Raw genomic sequence first — 19,353 nt, 5'->3', positions numbered from 1 at the left:
GTCTAGACTTGTTTATTTTTCAGTCTCATTTGTGACAGCTGAACAGTCAACTAAATCCTAAAACAGAATAAAAGAAGAAAAAAAAAGGGAAAAAAACAAAGAAATAAATATCATTAAAGGAGAAATGGCTCAAGTGTTTGGCAGAGCTGCATTTTGGACATAATAACTGATTTCTTTTCATAGTTTCAGAAGACAATAGGAACCTTTTTTTTTTATAGTATTCACTGTCATTATCACTTCTCAGCTCCACACTTGACAACAATCTTGACAGTTTATGTATTATGATGAGACAGAGTCTGCGCAATTTGGGTGAATCCTGACCAAGTGTCTCCAGGATGTCGGCGCATTATGAATTTATATAAGTTAGCATTTTCACTAAAGCAGAAGCATGATCCAGCGTGAGCGGCACTCACCACCAGCCACTGGTCTCTAAGCGTCTCCATGTCTCTCTGGATGGAGCCCATGTCAGAGCTGGGAACCTTCTCCAGCTCTCTCTCCAGGTCCTCGACCGTGCTGATGAGCTGGTCCATGTCCTCCTGCTTCTCTCTCAGCTCAGCCTGGACAGTCTCGTGCTACGGGGGCAGAAAGTGAGCATGAGGAGTGACAACAGGCTCACCATGAGAGGGGGAGATACACTAAAAAACTGGAGGGGAAGACGTCGCTGAAATGTATTGATGAGATTTTAGTTCAGTTACTAATATGCATGATAAATGATGCAAAGTCACCATCCGGTGAATGCTGTAAGGACAATATCCTGATGCATTAAGAAAATGTTGTCTCTGCATTTTATAGCATTAACAGATGATACTACTTGGAAGAAATGAAGGACGATCACAGTTAACAATGATCAAGTATCCTTCAAACTAATTGACTTAAATGTTTTAAAACCGTATTATGGTACAATGGATGGTCTGTCTTGACTTAACAGAGGTAGATGGACTATATGACACATGTCTGCTATATATTTTGTTTAACATATACACTACAGGCCAAACGTTTGGAAGCAACATCAAATTTGTACATGAAAGATTCGTTGGTATACTTTGCAACAAAATTAACATGTGTATGCATTAATTCCACAAGGGACATTTGTATGCAGAGTCTCAAAAGCCAAAGAGTTCAATTGAATAATGCAAACTGTTATTTATTTATTTTTTTAACTTTTGCACTGAAGTTGTGACCCTTGCAAATCTTCTCGACCCTTATAACCCCTTCTTTTCTTTTGCTGACATGATATCAATAAAAGCTACGTCTGATCATGCAGTAAATACATCCCAAAATACATGTAACTCATGCTGCTTTTTTTATGAAAGGCATTGTAAACATAAACTTGAAGTTGCTTCCAAGCTTTTGACCTGTAGTTTAGAATAAAAAGCAGAAACAAAGCAAAACAAAAAGCACTGACTCGGGTGAAGGTCCTCTTTGCCTCCTGAGCGCTGTGGTTATGGTCGGGCAGATTGTGAGCGACAGTCTGAGCGTTCTCCACAACTGTAGCGAGGATCGACTTCAGGTGGTGGAAACGTCGGAGAAGATCCACCACGACTCCACTATGCTCTTGACTGAGTGTGACAAAAATAAAACACAAATTAGTTACTTATTACTAATTAAGTGGCAATGAACACTAGATAATCAGAAACAGAGATGGACGGTGGCTTTAAATTGGTAATTCAGCCACAACGAAACGGTCATTTCCACTCCTCACCTGTTGGTAATCAGAGTGCGGACGTTCTCCCAGGCTGCTTTCACCAGCGTGACCTCCCTGAGAGCTTCTCCCGCCAGCTCACTGTCCCTCTGGGCCAGCTGGTTTCCCTTCTCTTCTAACCAGCGCTGGGAGTGCTGCAGAGACTGGAGGTCATCCTCCAGCTGGACAAAGAAACGCAGCCTGGGAGAAATAGATGCAGAAGAAAACAATGGGGAATAGTAGCCCGATTCCAACATCTTATTTATTCTAATTTAAATGGATTTCATTTGTAGCTGGGCTTCATAATATACTGTATATTCATGAGCAGTTATGCAAACGCTGACAGGATGTATTGAAAATTTTTAAAAAATGTATTCAGCATTACATTCTACAGTCTAGCTCATACATATAATAGATCTTGTCATCTTGTCTATTTCTGAGTCAAATGAATTCAGTAACATCGAGGTTTCATCCAAATGAGGAAGATACAGAACAATTTAAGTTGAGTCGAATGAGTCTTGCTTTTCACACATGTGGATTATGTTAAAATGATCAGCTCAGGGTGGAGAAGTCTGTTTTTGTGTGTAGATTAAAATGTTCATACCTGTTCTGAAAGGCCTGTACTGAGACCTCTCTAGCGCCCTCCTGTCTTGCATCCTCCTCCAGTTTCTTCAAATTCTTCATGACCTCCTCCCTCCGTTCCCTGAAGGAGCTCCACAGGGCGCCTAAAGCATCTGCTTCACTTTGCCTCCACCCCACTCCCTTCTGCACCTCCTCCAGAGCCATCGTGAGGGCCACCGCCTGTCCCCTGCAGGACGTTCTACCCTGAGGGTGGCTCACGTCCTTAGAGCCCCTCCACTCCGCCCCACACAGGTGCAGGTGAGCCTTGCTCAGCAGCCCGTCCAACCCGGCCGCCTCGGCCTCAAGCCGGGCCACGTCTTTAGCCACTTCCCCGATTCCGTGGTGGAGCTCTTCAGCTTTGGAGCGGTCCCAGCTCCCCCTGCCCTCCACTGCCTCGTGGAGCTGGCGCACGGCCTTAGCAGCCGCAGCATGCTTCTCGAGGAAAGTCTTCAGCTCAGATAGGCACTCCTCCCGGAGGAGAAGGAGGCGCTGGGACTCGCCGAGGGGTCGCAGGCAGTCCTCCCTCCAGCCCTGGAGCTGCTGCTGGGCCTCCGGGGTGGAACTGCAAAGCAGGGAGGACTCTCGTTGACGAAGAGTCGCTCTCAGCGACGCACTCTCCTGCAGTTGTCCCTCGTGTTCCTTCAACAAGACGGTTCAATTAGACACATTTATATCAGCTCCAACAGCAATCAATGTAAACTTGCCTACTGTAGCTCCTGTGCTACGCAAGGTCTATAAAGGTTGTTGACAGCATATAATTGATTTCTCACCTTAAGCTTAGTAATTGCAGACTCGAGATCAACAATATCGACCTGTGACGAGCTTCTCAGGTCAGACAGGAAGTTTTCGCTCCTCTGGGTCAGCGTCAGCAGTGCCTGGTCAAACTGCTCCAAAAGCTCCAACTGCAGCTCCAGCAGCTTAAACCTTAGATGAGAGGTGGAGGCCAGTTGGGATTAAAATATCACGGTAACTAGTAACTAGAACAGTGTCTGCGCTATGGTGGGGTCCTAGCAGTCATCGATGCCCCTCCCACCACAGACCATGGCGTGCCTAAACATATATCCCTTTTAGTTATTCTTTTAATATTAAATATGCAAACTGTGACTTAAAGAAATAACTTGAAAGGGGAAAATGCATCATTTTCGTTGGGCCTGCACAGGAGGTTAAGCTACTAGGCTTGATCAGTGCTCACTATTTGCTGAGTGAACTTGTTAAATTAGATTTTGCTTCCAATTTCCAATTTTTCTTCCTGTTTTTATTGTGATTTTCATGGTACACGTGCTCATTCACATATCAATTCACCAATTTCATCCATTCATCTGTAAATTACAATTGAATTGTGCAGTAATGCATCCATGATTCCACTGACATTACAGACAGGGAAAATTGGTCCTCGCTCTCTGTCTTTTATTATGGTCTTTGTGTGTGTGACTGAGTAAACTGTGCATACACAGCCTCGTAAGTGACATGATATGGAAATTAGCAAGAACAAAAACACAAAATTTGCTTATAATAACAAAGAAAAACATGTTTCGTTCTGGCTAACATTTCTACTGTGTTAGACTATGATGTCAGCACTGCGTTGATGACCCACTGCCCCCCAGTAGTAAATCTGTTCTGGCGCCGACTCTGAACTAAAAGAGTCACTGGCTGAGTAAATAAGCTATATAATCTTTATAGCAGTTTTATTTTATTTTTATTTTTTTTAAATAAAAAAAAAACCTGTGTGATATGTGGTTCTTCGCAGAGGTGCATCTCTCCTGCAGCTGTTTTAGATCATCACTAAGCTCCTGGACACGAGCTTCAGCTGCCGTGGGGTACAGACAAAGCCCGAGATTCACTAGACCCTGGAGGAGAGCGTCGTAGGAAGGTGTCTCCCTCTGCATTTCCTGGAAAGATGAATAACAAATTTAAAATAAACACGCAGATTTAAAAAAAAATAATCCGTTCACAAAGTCCATTCACCTTTGTAAAGACAAAGTAAAGAGTTCTTACCTGCACATTTTGTAGTTCATTCCTCAGCTTTACTTTATCTGCAGAGAGCAGTTTGGTGTCTGGGCAGCAGACAGACTCACACCTATCCAGCCAGCTTTTCATGGATGAAGTCTCCTTTTCATACCTGCAGATACAAATTTATTCACGTCAAAGAAGCTGTATCATTCTTACAGAAGAATACATTCGGATTCAACTATACTTCGATACCAGTAACAACCTATGTTAGTATATACACACACACACACAAAATGACACACAGAGATACATTTCTTATCTGGCTATAGCTCAGTATCAGTGACAGGGTCATAATGGGGCAACCATATCTTTCCAGAGCACCCAGTTCTGTGGGTAATCCCTCATACATATACCTGCAGGGAAGAGGTTGGCTACAGAGAAACACACAGCCACACAGACACATAAACCCAGCTGAAGTTTAACTGCAAATAAACATAACTCACATCATTTTATAAAGAGCCCCTGACTGGGTAAATACCGAAAATTCTGCCCCTTACACCACTACCACGTGACTGGATCATTATTTTCTCCTTGCAAATGAGAAACAATGACTCTGGTCTGTCTCTGTCTATTGTGTGACAAAGAAAGTGATAAGAAAAGCATGTAATTAGAATAGAAATGCAGCGGCTGACAGGGGGGACAGACAGATTGCGCTGAAGACAAGACCTCGCTTTTCTACATCACACTACGATGAGTGAATGATTCACAGGATAAAAGAGGAAATTGGCACGGACGGGAGGATTCGGCAGAGAGAGCGCACGCACAATGAAAGGGGGAAATAGCAATGTTTATGCAATCGGAATGAGATATACGTGTGTGAGCAGGGACCGAAGCTGACAGGGAAACGCTGAAAGAAAGTCTACAGCAGTACAGAATATATAATATTGTTCAGAGTGTTGTTTGCAGAAGATATTATTGTGTCTGTGAAATGCAACACTAAATATTCAAATGCACCTCTTCTAGGTTCTCAAGGGACACAAGAAGTTGTCATACAGTCGAGTGGAGGATAAATACCTTCAGTCGACAAACCTTCAGCACCAACTAACACTCTTTTCCCATTGTCTGTCACTTGGTTCAACTTTCTCAGACAAATACATGTTTTCTGCTGTTTATCGTACCTTTGCCACAGAGCTAGAAGGCTCTCTAATGTAGATTGCTTTTCTGCAGCCTTTCCCATTAACTGTGTCTGTTGCTTTTGGAGGTTAGCCACCTCCTCCTCCAGCTGGCCGCCCTCTCCAAACCTCTTAGTGGCCGAACACAGGGCCATCAGCCTGGGCTTCAGCTGTCCAACGCCCTGGCACACCTCCTGGAGTAAATGGAAATGAAACTGTCATCAACTCCACAGTGCAGCACTTGAACAATTAAAACAAATAAAATAAACGTGCAATTAGTTCAACTGACATAGCAAATTAAATAAAAGGTAGAATTTGTGTCTTTGTTTTCCCACCATGTGATCCTGGAGGGTTTTGTACGTCTCTGATGATGACGTACAAGTTGTGATTGGACAGTCCAGTTTTTCTTTAACATCAGCAATTGTTTTCTTGACCTGTTGAAGACAAACACTTATTGTTATGGCTGAAGTATTACTCCCATGGATCTCTTTAATTATGTGTTGCTGTGGACCTGTTCAAGGTTGTCGTTGCATCTCTGCCTGTAGGAGGCACTCTGGTTGAGTTGTACTCCAATCTGCTCTACTCTCCCCTTCAGCTCTTCCCAGTACCGCCTCATCTGGATGAGTTGCGCCCGGATACGTCCAGCCTCTCCAGGGGTCACGAACCTGGACAGGGCCTCACAGTCAGCCTCCATGTGGGCTAGACCTGCCCTTCTCTCCTCTAAACCACCCCCTATCGCCTGGAGAGAGACAAGAGCAGAGGAATGACGAGAGGTTGAACAGGAAACTAGAAATAATGAGTGCAATTTCAAGAGGCGTGTGTTTTAAACTTGCATCATATCAAATGGCAATCAAATAATGTCAGGATTTCTGAAGTCCTGCTATCTAATTTTTTTTCTGAACATAAGATTGAGACTGAAGTCTGACAAGCAAAGATTATATTCCTACAAATGTGACTGATGTGCTTTTTTTTTTTTTTCATTACCCAGCCTCGGATGCAGCATTGACCCAATTCCCCCATTGGGTTAGATAAAATTTTCATTTTATTTAATCTTAATATTAATAATTTGAGGCCACGTCTACACTGTACACTACAGTTTACTCTGAGCTAAAAATTATGTGGATGATACAATTTTTATTTGTGAATGTAAGAAGATTAATGGAGGAGACTGTCTCGCCTCAAACCAACCTAAAATTAAAAGGAAAAAAAAACACACACACACACTACGCTGAATATCAAAACAAGGCGCAGAATGAAATGCTACGAGACGCAAACCTCTACAGTGCTGATGTGCTTGTCTACGGGATCTGAGGAAGAGTTGGTGTTGACAGCCTCCAGCTCCTTCTCTTTCTCATTGATCCACAGAGAGAAGGCTTCAGATTCAGTGCTGAAGCGCTCCCACCACACACACATCATCTCCAGCTGGACAACACTGGAAGACACAAGATGAGCCGAGATCCCAAGGTCAGAATGAGAACAAACAAACATGCAAGGACACATGTCCAAACAGCAGATCAAACACCAGACAGACACCATATTGTGTGCTGGAAAAAAATGCAATTTATGTGCTCTACTTTTTCCAGGCTAATGCCAAACGTCTGCAGTTGTTCTTCCATTTAAATAAAATTATTTTTTTGGTCAGACGTTTGTTGCATGACACAGTCTCTATTAGGGCTGATCGATATGGAAAAAATTTCATATCTCGATATTCATGCCAGATATCTCGATATCGATACAATGTGATATAACTACGGGTTCGGTGAAAACCAAGCGTTTTTACGAAAAATAAAAACATCATAATACAAAAAAATGTGGAAAGTGCAGTTTTATTTTTAAGAACTCACTGCCAGTCATCAACGTTAACATAAATTACGAATAAATAAATTACGTACGCATTATGTGATGGTGTTGTTTCAGATGGTGAAACATGTTTGTTGTGCTACCTTGCTCCGTCGCAATTTTTGCTAAGCACGACCTGCACAACACCTCACTCCGGTTAACACCGTCCCTTTTGAATCCAAAATACCTCCAAATAATGGCATTATCTTCCTCACTCATATTCTTTCTTTCTTTTTAATTTCCCCGCTGTGTCTGTAGTGTGTGTCTCCGCCTCCCTCACGCCCGCCCTCATATGTTTGTCATTGGTTGACTGCAGCTGTCGATCCACAGCAAGCATGAAATAAGGTTTGTGGTTGGCTGACCTTAGTGGTGCATTCAAGCGCCATCGTAAAAATGATGTTTGTTGTGACTGCCAGAGGTGTACATGCAGGGGAGGGGAAATCTATATCGTCTATATCGTTGCTTATTGATACGATAACGATATATCGTTCAGCCCTAGTCTCTATTCACAAATTTGATGTTTATAATTCTGAATATGTATAGTCTATGAATGAGGCAAATAGTATGATCTTTAAGGCCACGCTCCTCAAATGTAAAAATATTACTTTGTTTATTAGAATCTGTTTGATTATAGTTCAAGTTGGGATGAAGGTGGTGCATACTTCTTGTTCAGCTGGTCTTGAAGCTGTGTGACTGCATCTCTGGTGCATTGTGTCTGCTGTAGCAGAAGAGTCTGATTCTTTGGACCAAGTTGAATATCCGCCGCCTTCTCCAAGAGAAGATCTGCCCGTACGCAGCACTCCTCAACCTTTGCATAGAGCTCCTATAGGCAAGGGATAATAAGCCATTAAACGCGCACACACAAACTATACAGAACGTCTTGGCAATCTTGACAATCCCACACTCATGTTCAGCACACACGTACCTTGTTATGCTCCAGCTCACTCCTCAGGCTGTCCAGGCTGTTGAAAATAAGTTCTTTGTGCAGTTCGTTGTTAGCATTGCTGATAAACCTCCAAACAGTTTCTCTTTCCCCTTCGAAATTTTGCCAAGAGCTCAGAGTTGCCTTGGGATGACAAAGGAATAAGACACGTTAGAATCCTAGAAATCTCCACACACAAAAGGTTTTCTGATCAATTCAAGGATAATAGCTGAAGTATATCAACAAATCCCAAGACAACAGACAAACAAAATGAAGAAACCACATAACAATCAATATGTGGTTAAGGTTCAACATGCACCCAGCAATGATCACTGTGTGTGTGGGAATGATCAATAATACTAACACATCATGACATGAGTAAAACCCTGCATCTGTCTACCTGCAGGCTGTGCTCCCTCGTCCCTGATAGGTGGTCAGCCTCGCTGAAAGCCCCCTCCAGCTCCCGAAGAGACTGACTGAGCACCTCTCCTTTCTGCAGCTGGCGGCAGTGGGACACCAGGAGCTCTGCCTCCCTCTTGTTAGCGTGCAGGCGTTTCAGGTGTTGCTATAGGACACACACAGACAAGAAAACAGTCAGATAACACGATTCCTTTGTAATATTTAATGAGGTACGTTGCATAGTGTCAAATATAATATAAAAAAATGGCTCACGATATTAAATTAAAAGACACTGGAATGTCTGTTAAACGTCACTGGTTATTTGTACACATTTATCATCTGAATCTATGCCTTATAATCACTGACTGTATATACTATGGACAAACCCATCCTGAGGTCACCCATTAGATTCTGAACCTTGAAAATCTCAGCGTGGGTTTTCTCCAGGTACTCTGGTTTCCTCTCGCCTCCAAAGACATGCTCGTTAGCCTAATTGTTGACCCTAAAATGACCATAGGTGTGAGTGTGAATGGTTGTTTTTCTCTGTGTTAGCCCTGCGATAGACTGGCGACCTGTTCAGGGTGTACCCCGCTTATCGTCCAATGTCAGCTGGGATAGGCTCCAGCAACCCCTGTGACCCTAGTGAGGATAAGCGGTAGTAGAATATGAGATGAGTTTGAAAAAAAAAATCACAATTTCTTGCACTTCCGCATGGGCTTCATCGCTCAGACCTGGAGGCTGACGCTTGCTTACAACAGATGTTTCTGTAAACCTAGTATGGGTGCACATATGATATCACATCTGTGCACCATAGGTACCTGGTGGATAAGGTAAAGTTGTTTGGCTTCTTCCAGGCTCTCAGCATTCAGAATCCTGCTGGTCTGCTCCTCAGCCTCTTTTCGAGACCTCAAAACCTCCTCCAGAGCTCCATGTACTTCATCCCTCAGCTCCTCATACTGGAACATAGCAGAGCCCTCTTCACCGAGCTGTAGCAGAGGGGCAGATGATCAGATTTGTTGAAAAATTACAATAAGAAAGAACATTTTAATCCCTGTATGTTTAAGTACCTGACAGAGTGAAGAGAAGACTGCCCGTAGGTCAGTTGAGAGTTTGGCCAGGGCTGTTCTCTGTCTCTGGACTTCCAGTTCAGAGCTAACCTCAGAGAGCCCGGCAAGGCGGCTCTTCAGCCACAGCAGGCTCTCCTCCCGGGCGTCCACTGCCTCCTGCAGCGCCTGGAATCGATGGAGACACAAGGTCAAGAATGGAAGTTGACTGAATGTGGAAGGTAGTGAATCATTACCAAACAGTGTGATGGTTCACCTGAACAGCTGCATCTATTTCCTCCTGGTGATGGGAACTTATTGCAGTCTCCCTCAGGATCCTCACCTGCCTCCTCTGAGATGAGAGCCAATCAGAAAGCTCGCAAAACCTGAAAAGGAACGATGAGTTTTGACTTAAAACATTTTACGTAACTACGTTAAGACTTCGCGCTGCTGATTATCTTCACCTTTCGTTCCATTCTTTCCACTTGTCAGGGTGCTGCTCCAGTTTGAGGTGGGTGCCCTTTATTTGCTCCGTAACCTCTTCCACAGCCCTTTTGGTGGAGTCAAGCGTTCGATAAGCCGCATCGTTGTCAGGCAACTTATGACACAGATCCTCCATGTTTCTAATCCTCTTCTCACACAAAGTCACTGGTCTGCGTTCCCTGAAGTAAGTCTAGAGATAGAAAAGAAGGAAATGTTGAAACAGGAGGGGCTCCAAACTGCAGATGACGATAACTGTTTTTCAATCTTTCTCTCGCTCTCGGTTCAATCTGTTCTAAGTTTCTACCAAATCCGAGGCTCACTCTGTGCTCTTTGATCACTCGCTCGCTGGTGCAGGTGCCTGACAGGGCTCGCATTTCTCTGTCCAGCTCTGCCGTGCAGTCTCGTAGGATCACATCCACTCGACTTCGCTCCACTTCCACCTTCAGGCGGAGCAAATGAGACGGCACCTCACCCTGGATGTCCTGCAAAAAGACAGAGGAGACACAGAGGACAGCAAACAACAGTTTCAGTGTCGTATCTGAAAAAAGACATATCCCCTACAGTGACAGGAGGTAAACACGGACACCGTTGTGTTTTGATCTAACTAATTGGAAACAGACAGGAGGTAACTCCATCAAAGCCAAAGGTCTTCCTGGTAAAGTTAATGAAGTATTGGCTACGCGCCCCCACGAGACACGCAGTAATTAGTGAGAGTGTTAAAGCATGGTGACCCCTGACCTTCCAGTGCTTGTGCAGCCTACGGACAGTTTCTTGCAGCCCCTCTTGCTCCTCCTGAGGTAGGATGTCCGTCAGCTCGTCGCACGCTTTCAAGAACACGCTCAGAACCCGCTGGTCCAGCTGGCCAAAAAAATCCTACATCATAAAAATAGACTAGTCAGAGAGTTGTCACTCCCATTAAAAGGTATATATTTAGGTAATTCCAATGCTCAGATTAGCTGTAGCCACCAGCTACTCTCTTTATTCATAACACATGGTTACAGATCGGATCTTACATTGTGTTTCTTCAGTAATTCCTCAGGGTCGCCAGTTTCTCTCAAGCAGCCCTGAGCTTTCTTCAGCACCCTCTCCAGCTCTTGTCGCGATTCCTCAAACCTCCTCCTAAGGCAGTTGTTGGCCTCTTCCTGCCTCCTCCATTCCCCGACCTCCTTCAGCAATGCCTAAGAGGACGGACAATGCGTAGCAGCCATTGACACGGATCTCTTCAGTAATACAGCGTAATTACATTATTTGTCTCACATCAAGGAAATTAGACACATGGATGAGTCTAATCTGCACAGCTTCCTCCTGGGTGTTTTGGTGTTCTTGTTATCTCTTTAATGTAATCAGCGCTGTGGTTAATGCGGTCTCTGTGTGGCACTCTGATATGTGCACGTACTACATCGTATATATGATACTAACCTGTGCCGAGCCTTGGATTTCAGCAACTCTCTTTTGCAGCAAGGACAGATCAAAGTTTCGGAGCACTTTACTGGTGGAGATGGCCCTCTGCACGGTGTGGTGGTTCCTCTCAATCACTGATAGAGATCGTTTACAATTCTGCTGCTGGTTTAACAAATCCTGAGACGATAGAAGAAAGACAGATGAATATATATCAGCTAATCTCTTCTCATCTGTTTTGTGTTACAAAAACCTTAAGAGAATAAGTCCAAATACCAAAGCAGGATTTTATTTTTATGATTCATGGAAAGCTTGTTTTATCATTTTACTCCTGCCACCAATTTTAGTCACAAATTGCACGCATGACCAGACAGGCTTAGGATAAATCCACAGCTTAATCAAAAATATCTAAACCACTGATTGGAAATTATGGTGAATATATCTGACATTGCAGCCAACTCATTGCAAAACATGCTGCACAACAATAGAACAAAATTTAATGTTTTCACTTTCAACAACAGATCCTAACCTGCCACTTTTGTTTTTGCTGTGTCTGGGTGGCTTGTGAGTCTGAATCTCTCGCAGCAGATGTGATTCGACTCGCCCGCTCCAGGGCCTGGTAGAAAGCGTTGATGTGTTTCTCCATCTCCTCCAACAGGGGCAGAAGGACATGACACTCCCTAACCAGGGAGGGACACCGCTCTCTCACCTGGAGTCATACGAAACAGGCCATTAAATGATGACACGGAAAACGCCAAACGTTTTCTAATCCCACGAGATGTGTGATTAGAACATATTTTTTAAACAAAACTCTCGCTGAGGAGAAGAGATATCAAACCACCCTTCGTGTTCGGCCTTAGACAAAGTCCTACCTTGCTCAGTTGACTTTTGGCTGTTGCCATAGTTGCCATGACCCGGGCAGCCTCGTCCTGCGGAGCATCCTTGGCGAGGAGCTGAGCACTGCGGGCAGCCAGCTTGTATTGCGTCTCCATGGCAACAACCTTTTGCTTGGTGTCCTGAGGTAAGTCGTGCAGGTAAAGAGTCATCTTACATGTTCTTAAATTGAATGCACATCCATCCAAACTAGAATCAAGTTATTACTTCCAATGTATAACTAGCTTGTAGAAAATATCTTATAATTTACTTGTATATTTTAAATTAACATATGCTAATTTCGACTGTTGGAGTATTCTGACCTTTGTATATAATAGACAATGTGATTTCCTCACCTCCACATCCTGCAAAAAGGCTCTAACACCGAGGAAAGACACTTGAACAGGAGCGTTGAGCTTGGACTCTGCTGTCTCCAGCAGCTCTTTCAGGGCCCACACTGCCTTCAGGTGATCCTTCCTCCACTTCTCCAGCTCATCTGAATGTGCATACTGAAGAGAAAAAAGAAACACTGTCAGATCCTTCATTCAGCTATTTGCTTCAGGACTTTTCTAAAAAGGCTTTTTATTTGTTACTTGTTTGACTTTGAGGAAGAGGTCTCTCCACCGGCCGTTTAAAATGAGCAGCTGCTGCTTCAGATCAAGTGACACGGTCTCATCGCACGTTTCAATCAGAAAATTTCCTGCGTCGTTCATGGCCGCGTGCTGATCCATCCAGTGGCTCAGATTCCTAAAAAACTCCTGCGAGAGACAGAGAGAGAGAGAAACGGTCATTATGAAAGAAAAAGGAAGGAAGAAGCAGAGACACGTGGAAATTATGAGAAACAAAGGACGAGTGTCAAAGAAAGAAATGAAGAAACAAAGAACAAGATTCAAAGAAAGAAACAAAGGGGGGATAATAAAAAAAAATGGGGTAATTAGCCGTCTAATCCTTGGTGGGGATGTGAATCTGCGGTAACCACGGCAACGCGACAACAGGAATATCCTCGTTGGCTTGTTGTAAGTCAAAGAGATCATTTGATACTTAAGAGGAGACTGCTAATAGGATTCCGCTTAGAAATCTAAATACTTGTAACCGGGCTGATCTAAGTCCATCAAACACATGCACTTATAAGGAGATTCTTAATCTATAACAAATCACAGGGGTTGGGGTTCTTGCAGTATTGACAGTCATACCCGCTTAATGTTTTCTGGCTGGCTCAGAGCCTCTTCTGCATCCTCCAGCCAGGCCTGCAAGGAGGCCACAGTGGAGGTGTACCTCTCCCAGTTGGACAGCACCTCCTCCAGCATGCTCCTCACGCTGCGTACTTCCATCGACAGGCTCCTCCACTGGGTCAAAACCTCCCGCATGAACCTGCGCACTCCCGTTTCTCCCTCGTCCGCTAGGAAGAGAAATGCATCAACTTAAAAAAAAAACAATGACAGTTATGTTTTGACACTGTTAACTGCGCCGCGGTCATAGTGAGACGTCATGATTCGATTTCCTCTGGGTTTAAACAGAGCTTTTAAATGAATGGCTCAAGATTGGATTTCGTAGCTACAGTTCCACTTGATTCGATACTTGTGGTGACTGACTGCTCTTTTTCAGCCTTCTCATCGTGGCAAACGTGAGGCAAAAGGCTGCATACCTGCGCTTTTCGGAAACAGGACAGATGGTTCACATTTTCACCGAAACATCAGATTAAAGAGGACATTGAGGCTGATGGATGTACATGCCTCTGCAGACAAATCTCTGACCCAAAAAACTCACTACAGAGAGATGCATCATCTGTGCTTGTGTTCCACTACTTTGGTGCAAACTCTTCAGACGCATAAGTCTCGCAACACAAACTGCCGTGAAGCTGCGAAACAAATAAAGTGAATTCACATATCCAGACATTTATTAGAAATCAGAATAAGATACATAAGGTGCATATAACAAAGGCGTAATCCCATTTCCCTCCTAAGCTTTTTAAAAGCATCCAAATACTTCCACATCCAGCCAATCAAAGACAAAGGTAGTGACTATAGCACCAACGGGACTTGATGGTGCATTTCATTTATCGGGGGCTACCCGCCAAACCTCAGACGTCCTGATTCCTCCTCTCACCTCGCTCCTCTGCTCTGCATACCCTAAAGCAACACAACCCTGAAACTTAATGAAACCAACAAGCTAGCTCAGTTTGCGCCCAGAGACCCGCAGAAGTGGAGCAGCCCCTAACTAGCAAATGGGGTCGTATTCCCCACTGAGAGCTGGGAGTGGAGGAACCTCATTTAGCTGTAGCCTGCAGACTCTCCTCGTCTACCAAATTGTGAAAACAGTCAGGGGCACGCTGAGGCGTTGTCGAAAGAGGAAATTGAAGTTGAGATATAACCCGCAATTGTGAGACATTTTGTTTTTATGAGGACGCATTTGGGGCCATATAATCAATTTCAGATTCAATTAACATCTAAAGGACAAGAATGCAGTTAGCATCAGACACATTTAGCGCTTTAATAGCTCTGGATGTATTAGGCCGCTGTTGGGTGTCTAATCAATGAGGAGGACCGCTTTATTGCAACGTTGGAATTTTTATGCGTCATGACATCGATATGATTTGGTCTGCCAGGCATTTAACACATTAGATTACTGTTAATAGTACATTATTGTGAAAGCACAATATTAATTGTCTTTTTTTTTTATTGAGTTCCAATGAAGTTTACTATACAGTGATATACTGTATAATATGATCAAACACAATGTGTGACGATATGTATGATCGTATCCCAGTAACACACTCCTCCACAGGCCTGAAATGAGTAATGTTGATCAAATATTTTTCTCAATGTGAGCAAAACATTGCATATTACACTGTACAATCTACAACAACTGCCTAATAAAACAACATTTTTTCGTTTGCTGCATTCAGGAATAACTGCAGGTCTGACGGGGTCACATGCAGCAACCGCACGTCATTATCTGGCTGACTCATTTTGCTATTTATTTCACCGTAACATATTTTAGATTTGGTTTGTTTTACTTTCGCAGGAAAAGGGACTTCTAGGCTCAATGCATCAGATCTCTTCCTTGCAATGCAAACATGACAGATTAGTTTTAATGTAAAAAGAGAATGAAAAAGGATCTAACACACAGGATCAAAAATGACAAATCATCGTGCAGCCTTTCCTGTGTCTTCACACGAGATGATTCCACTCCACTTTTTGAATATTCTATTAAACCTTGGATTTATAATTTACCCACTCACCTGAGCTGTCAGTGCTGACATAGGCCTCTGCGGACTGTTTCAGAGACTGGAACAAAGCCTCATAATTTTCAAAGAAGCGTTGCTTCTCCACAAATGCCTGATGGAGATAGAATTATATAGCATCACGTAGACATCATTAAAACTGGCCATGTATAGTTACTATGTATTATGCAATGTCCTAAAATATTTTTTTTTTTAAAAAGCAAGAGAACTTCACTTACAATATAGCTGTGGAGCATGAGTTCCACAGATTCTTGTTGGCCGTATTTGATGATCCAGGATTTTAGTTTGGACTCGGCTAGAGTGAGGAAAGCCTGCATGTGGTGTTTGTTCTCCAAGAATTCCATTTTAGCCAAGTGGATGCTAGAAGATGTAGAGACATAGTTCATCCTAAAAAAAAAAAGAAAAAAGAAAGAAAAAGTTCACACAGGTGAGGTAATTAATCTAATTTCATCAAACATTACGACTGTTTGTTTTCAGGGCTACCTCTCAGCCATGTCTTGGAGCTGGTCTGGGGGGACGGGGACTCCATCAACACCTCTGTCTTTATGGATCCTCTGGAAGATCTGCTGGTGACTTTCAAGGCTCTTCAACACATCCTGATGAATTTACAGCAGATGGACAAAGCAAAAGCAATTAAATGTTCATTCGCATATGGACAAACACAGCATTTTATGTTCCCATGCCAACCTTGTGCTGCTCCAGAGCTCTATGCACAGTGTTAGCTGTCATCTCGTGGGCCTGCTGGATGATTATTTCTTGTTGCAGGGCTCTCTCGGCCTCGTGCAGCCACGACCCGACCATGTCCAGGGGAGCCGGCAGAGACCTGTCCAGCTGAAGATGCCACTCCAGGAGCTGAGGTACAGAAAAGCATTGAAAGGAGAATTTTCCCACTCCAGTAGAGAAACATTATTTGGAGGTTTAAACACATTCATTGCAGAAAAAAACAACAACATAATAATTATAATGTGAGGTCATTATTGCAGTGAAATGGTGCAGGCTACTTCTTGTGGCTGGTAGAGCACAGTGTCTCATGATGTATTTTTTTCTGAAGCCATAACTTACAGTCAGTTGTCATGGCAACTCAATATGATCCTATCAGAAAGGTGGGTCGAGGCTTCTCTTACCCTGTTGGAAACCCTTTCCCAGGCCTGCTTGACCAGAGCCTGGTCCACAGTCAGCATCCCGTCTCTCTGCGTCGAGTGCAACGCTCCCTCCACCTGCTTCCTCTTCATTTCCAGCTGCACACGCACACTCTTGAACAACTGGAGAAAAAACAAAAAAAAAAAACAAAAAAAACAGTAATTCATTCTCTATGAAATCACACAGACCCAATAAATTCTCTTCTCACAGGTCACACATTCGCCCCATTCGCATCTAATGAGAGCCCCGTCAAATCTGAGGATAATTGCCTCTAAACGCCGTCCCTCTGTCTGGCTTCAGATTCTTCCGACCTGCGCACAGAAAATGACAATATCCCACATGCTGCTGAATATGGAACGTATCCCGAGGCTCGGCGGAATAAGTCATATTGACTGAAAATATGACGGCAGCCGCCTGATCCCCACAGTGTAATGCCACTGACTAGGCTAATAATAGAGGAGCGTCTGTGCCCAATGTGCCAAGTTTAAAACCACACGCACACACACACACATACACACACACACTAACCTGATACTGTTGAGCAAGACTGCCCTCGGTCCCCTGAGCCTGCATCGCATCTCTCTCCAGCTGGTCGAGCCACATTTTGAGCTCCCGCAGGCTCTTCCTCTGCTCTCTCTAGGAGGCCGGGACAGTGGAGGGGCGGAGGGGGTGAGCGATGGGTGGAGGAGATTGGGGAAAGGGGAAAAAAAAAGCAAATAACAGAGGGGAGGAAATCATGTCACCAAAATGTGGAAAAGTAGAGAGAGATGATGTTTATAAATTGATAAAGGAATAAAAACAGAGGACAAAGAGGGACGGAGCATGTACTATTAAACGTTCTTCTAATCCTCTGTGCCTCCCTGTTGGACGAAATGTCAAAAACCCACAGCTGCCAGAAACACTCAGCTTAAACCGAGCACTTTGTCAAAGACCCCCTACTGGCATTTCATTGGATTTTAAGTAGCCATAACGATAATACTGTGCTGCTCAAAAGCTTGTGTGATAGACTATTCAGTTTGAGAGCCGTTCAGTCTTGAGCGTAGCCGGGCGTTATCACTCCTTGTCGGCTCCTGTGGGAAGCTCAAACTTTACTCTTTATGACATCTTGAGACATTAAAGTAGATTAACTTAATTCTGTCTTTTATCTGCCACATTGCACTCAAATCAATTTCTGCGAATATTTTCATGACCAGTCGCTGCCTATATTTTTCTGTTTTTATGTGGAAAACATAAAAACACATTAGTTACTTTTGAGAGACGCAACAAACACACACACACACACACAAAAGGCTGTTCAGCAGGTCAGGACAATGAACAGTGTGACGTCCAGGGAAGCTTTACAACACATCACAGCTCTGGACACTTTGAAAACAGACAACCTCTATTCACAAGCCTCCCATCAAATATGCTGTATCAATGCTCACTGCCGACGCCAGAGGCTTTCATTGTCATGCTAATGGGACCAGGAGCCACAGCGCTAGGTGGTAGCGCTCATAAATGGCAATATCACATCTTATTATACTGGACTTCCTTTCGTTATCATGGCTCAGAAACCCTGGGGCGGGAATGTCACATCAGGTAAGATAAAGAGCCGGCATTAGCATATAGGCTCAACTTTGACATGGAAAAACAATGTTTAATCTCATCCTGACAATATACAGTAGGCAACGATACAGCAATTTAATAGAAGAGCAAGAAGAATAAGCATTAATCCACTTTATATGTAAACCATGGAGGTGGAAGGGTGAGAAAATGATTGAGAGCCTGCCTCTGGGACTCTAAGTTACTACGCAACCTACCTCCAACATTTCCTCTATATCGCGAGGGGCAAGATCGTGCTGCGGAGCAAGAGTCCAGCACAACAAGCACAGGGAAGCAGTCATCACACAAAAACACCAGAGAACAAAACAGACAAGGACGAATAGAGAGAGACAGAGATGTACAAAAAAGAGACATCAAACAGGCAAGACACTTGGTGTAATCATTTTAAAAATCCTTGTCTGATGTATTGTATGCTATGGCTGAAGTCTGACACGTTAACGGTGACATTTGCAGAAAAAAGGCAAAACATCTACGACGCACAAGTAGACAAGACGATAGCAATGACATCCAGACTGAGACAAATCTGACACCTGGTTACCTCTGCTTCTAGCTGCACCTCCGCGTCGCTCTGCTTTGGACCAGGAAGCTGTTTCAGGAACTGGGCTACGTACGTCATAACAGATTTTTCATCTGGCTTGTCGACATCGACATCTGAGGAGGGAACCAAATGAATGTAATCAGGAGACCAGTTTCTCTCCTCAGAAGAAAAATAATGGCCACCTAAAAACAGGCGAGCGGCATCTTGAACGGATCCAGTCTTCAGCATTTCAGAACGGTGTCCACGTTTTTGTTTGGAGGTTCCATCGTGTCGAATCTCACGGCCCAATGGACCTTTATTATGCTGATGTCAAGCTTGATTTGTTAGAGTTCATTCTGAAGGGCAGGCGTGAAGGGGCTCACAGATGGTGTCTGGCAGTGACACTGACATGCACATCTGATGCGGCTACGGACCTGTTTTCTGAAACTCTAGCTGAATTTGGACTGAT

The 19,353-nt window shown here is 43.7% G+C and overlaps 1 protein-coding gene across 1 annotated transcript in view; it reads right to left on the bottom strand.

Annotated features, from left to right (window-relative positions):
- Window positions 1-19,353, bottom strand: part of syne1a (spectrin repeat containing, nuclear envelope 1a) — a 110,948-nt gene that overhangs the window by 79,145 nt on the left and 12,450 nt on the right. The window contains exons 9-42 of the mRNA XM_047573600.1: window positions 18,906-19,018; window positions 17,294-17,401; window positions 16,750-16,887; window positions 16,313-16,477; window positions 16,109-16,221; window positions 15,844-16,012; window positions 15,623-15,719; window positions 13,575-13,780; window positions 12,975-13,139; window positions 12,738-12,890; window positions 12,381-12,524; window positions 12,038-12,217; window positions 11,530-11,688; window positions 11,124-11,288; window positions 10,849-10,983; window positions 10,431-10,592; window positions 10,092-10,300; window positions 9,905-10,013; window positions 9,652-9,816; window positions 9,403-9,570; window positions 8,586-8,750; window positions 8,189-8,329; window positions 7,926-8,086; window positions 6,700-6,856; window positions 5,936-6,163; window positions 5,760-5,858; window positions 5,431-5,618; window positions 4,298-4,421; window positions 4,025-4,191; window positions 3,073-3,226; window positions 2,286-2,941; window positions 1,703-1,882; window positions 1,406-1,559; window positions 414-572 (exon numbers count right to left, since the gene is read on the bottom strand). Of these exons, the coding sequence (XP_047429556.1) occupies window positions 414-572; window positions 1,406-1,559; window positions 1,703-1,882; window positions 2,286-2,941; window positions 3,073-3,226; window positions 4,025-4,191; window positions 4,298-4,421; window positions 5,431-5,618; window positions 5,760-5,858; window positions 5,936-6,163; window positions 6,700-6,856; window positions 7,926-8,086; window positions 8,189-8,329; window positions 8,586-8,750; window positions 9,403-9,570; window positions 9,652-9,816; window positions 9,905-10,013; window positions 10,092-10,300; window positions 10,431-10,592; window positions 10,849-10,983; window positions 11,124-11,288; window positions 11,530-11,688; window positions 12,038-12,217; window positions 12,381-12,524; window positions 12,738-12,890; window positions 12,975-13,139; window positions 13,575-13,780; window positions 15,623-15,719; window positions 15,844-16,012; window positions 16,109-16,221; window positions 16,313-16,477; window positions 16,750-16,887; window positions 17,294-17,401; window positions 18,906-19,018 (5,756 nt within the window). The remainder of the gene's footprint in view (window positions 1-413; window positions 573-1,405; window positions 1,560-1,702; window positions 1,883-2,285; window positions 2,942-3,072; window positions 3,227-4,024; window positions 4,192-4,297; window positions 4,422-5,430; window positions 5,619-5,759; window positions 5,859-5,935; window positions 6,164-6,699; window positions 6,857-7,925; window positions 8,087-8,188; window positions 8,330-8,585; window positions 8,751-9,402; window positions 9,571-9,651; window positions 9,817-9,904; window positions 10,014-10,091; window positions 10,301-10,430; window positions 10,593-10,848; window positions 10,984-11,123; window positions 11,289-11,529; window positions 11,689-12,037; window positions 12,218-12,380; window positions 12,525-12,737; window positions 12,891-12,974; window positions 13,140-13,574; window positions 13,781-15,622; window positions 15,720-15,843; window positions 16,013-16,108; window positions 16,222-16,312; window positions 16,478-16,749; window positions 16,888-17,293; window positions 17,402-18,905; window positions 19,019-19,353) is intronic.

The sequence above is a fragment of the Mugil cephalus genome, chromosome 21 (assembly GCF_022458985.1).
Source record: "Mugil cephalus isolate CIBA_MC_2020 chromosome 21, CIBA_Mcephalus_1.1, whole genome shotgun sequence".
Classification (NCBI taxonomy): domain Eukaryota; kingdom Metazoa; phylum Chordata; class Actinopteri; order Mugiliformes; family Mugilidae; genus Mugil; species Mugil cephalus.
This window is presented reverse-complemented; position numbering and strand designations above follow the sequence as displayed.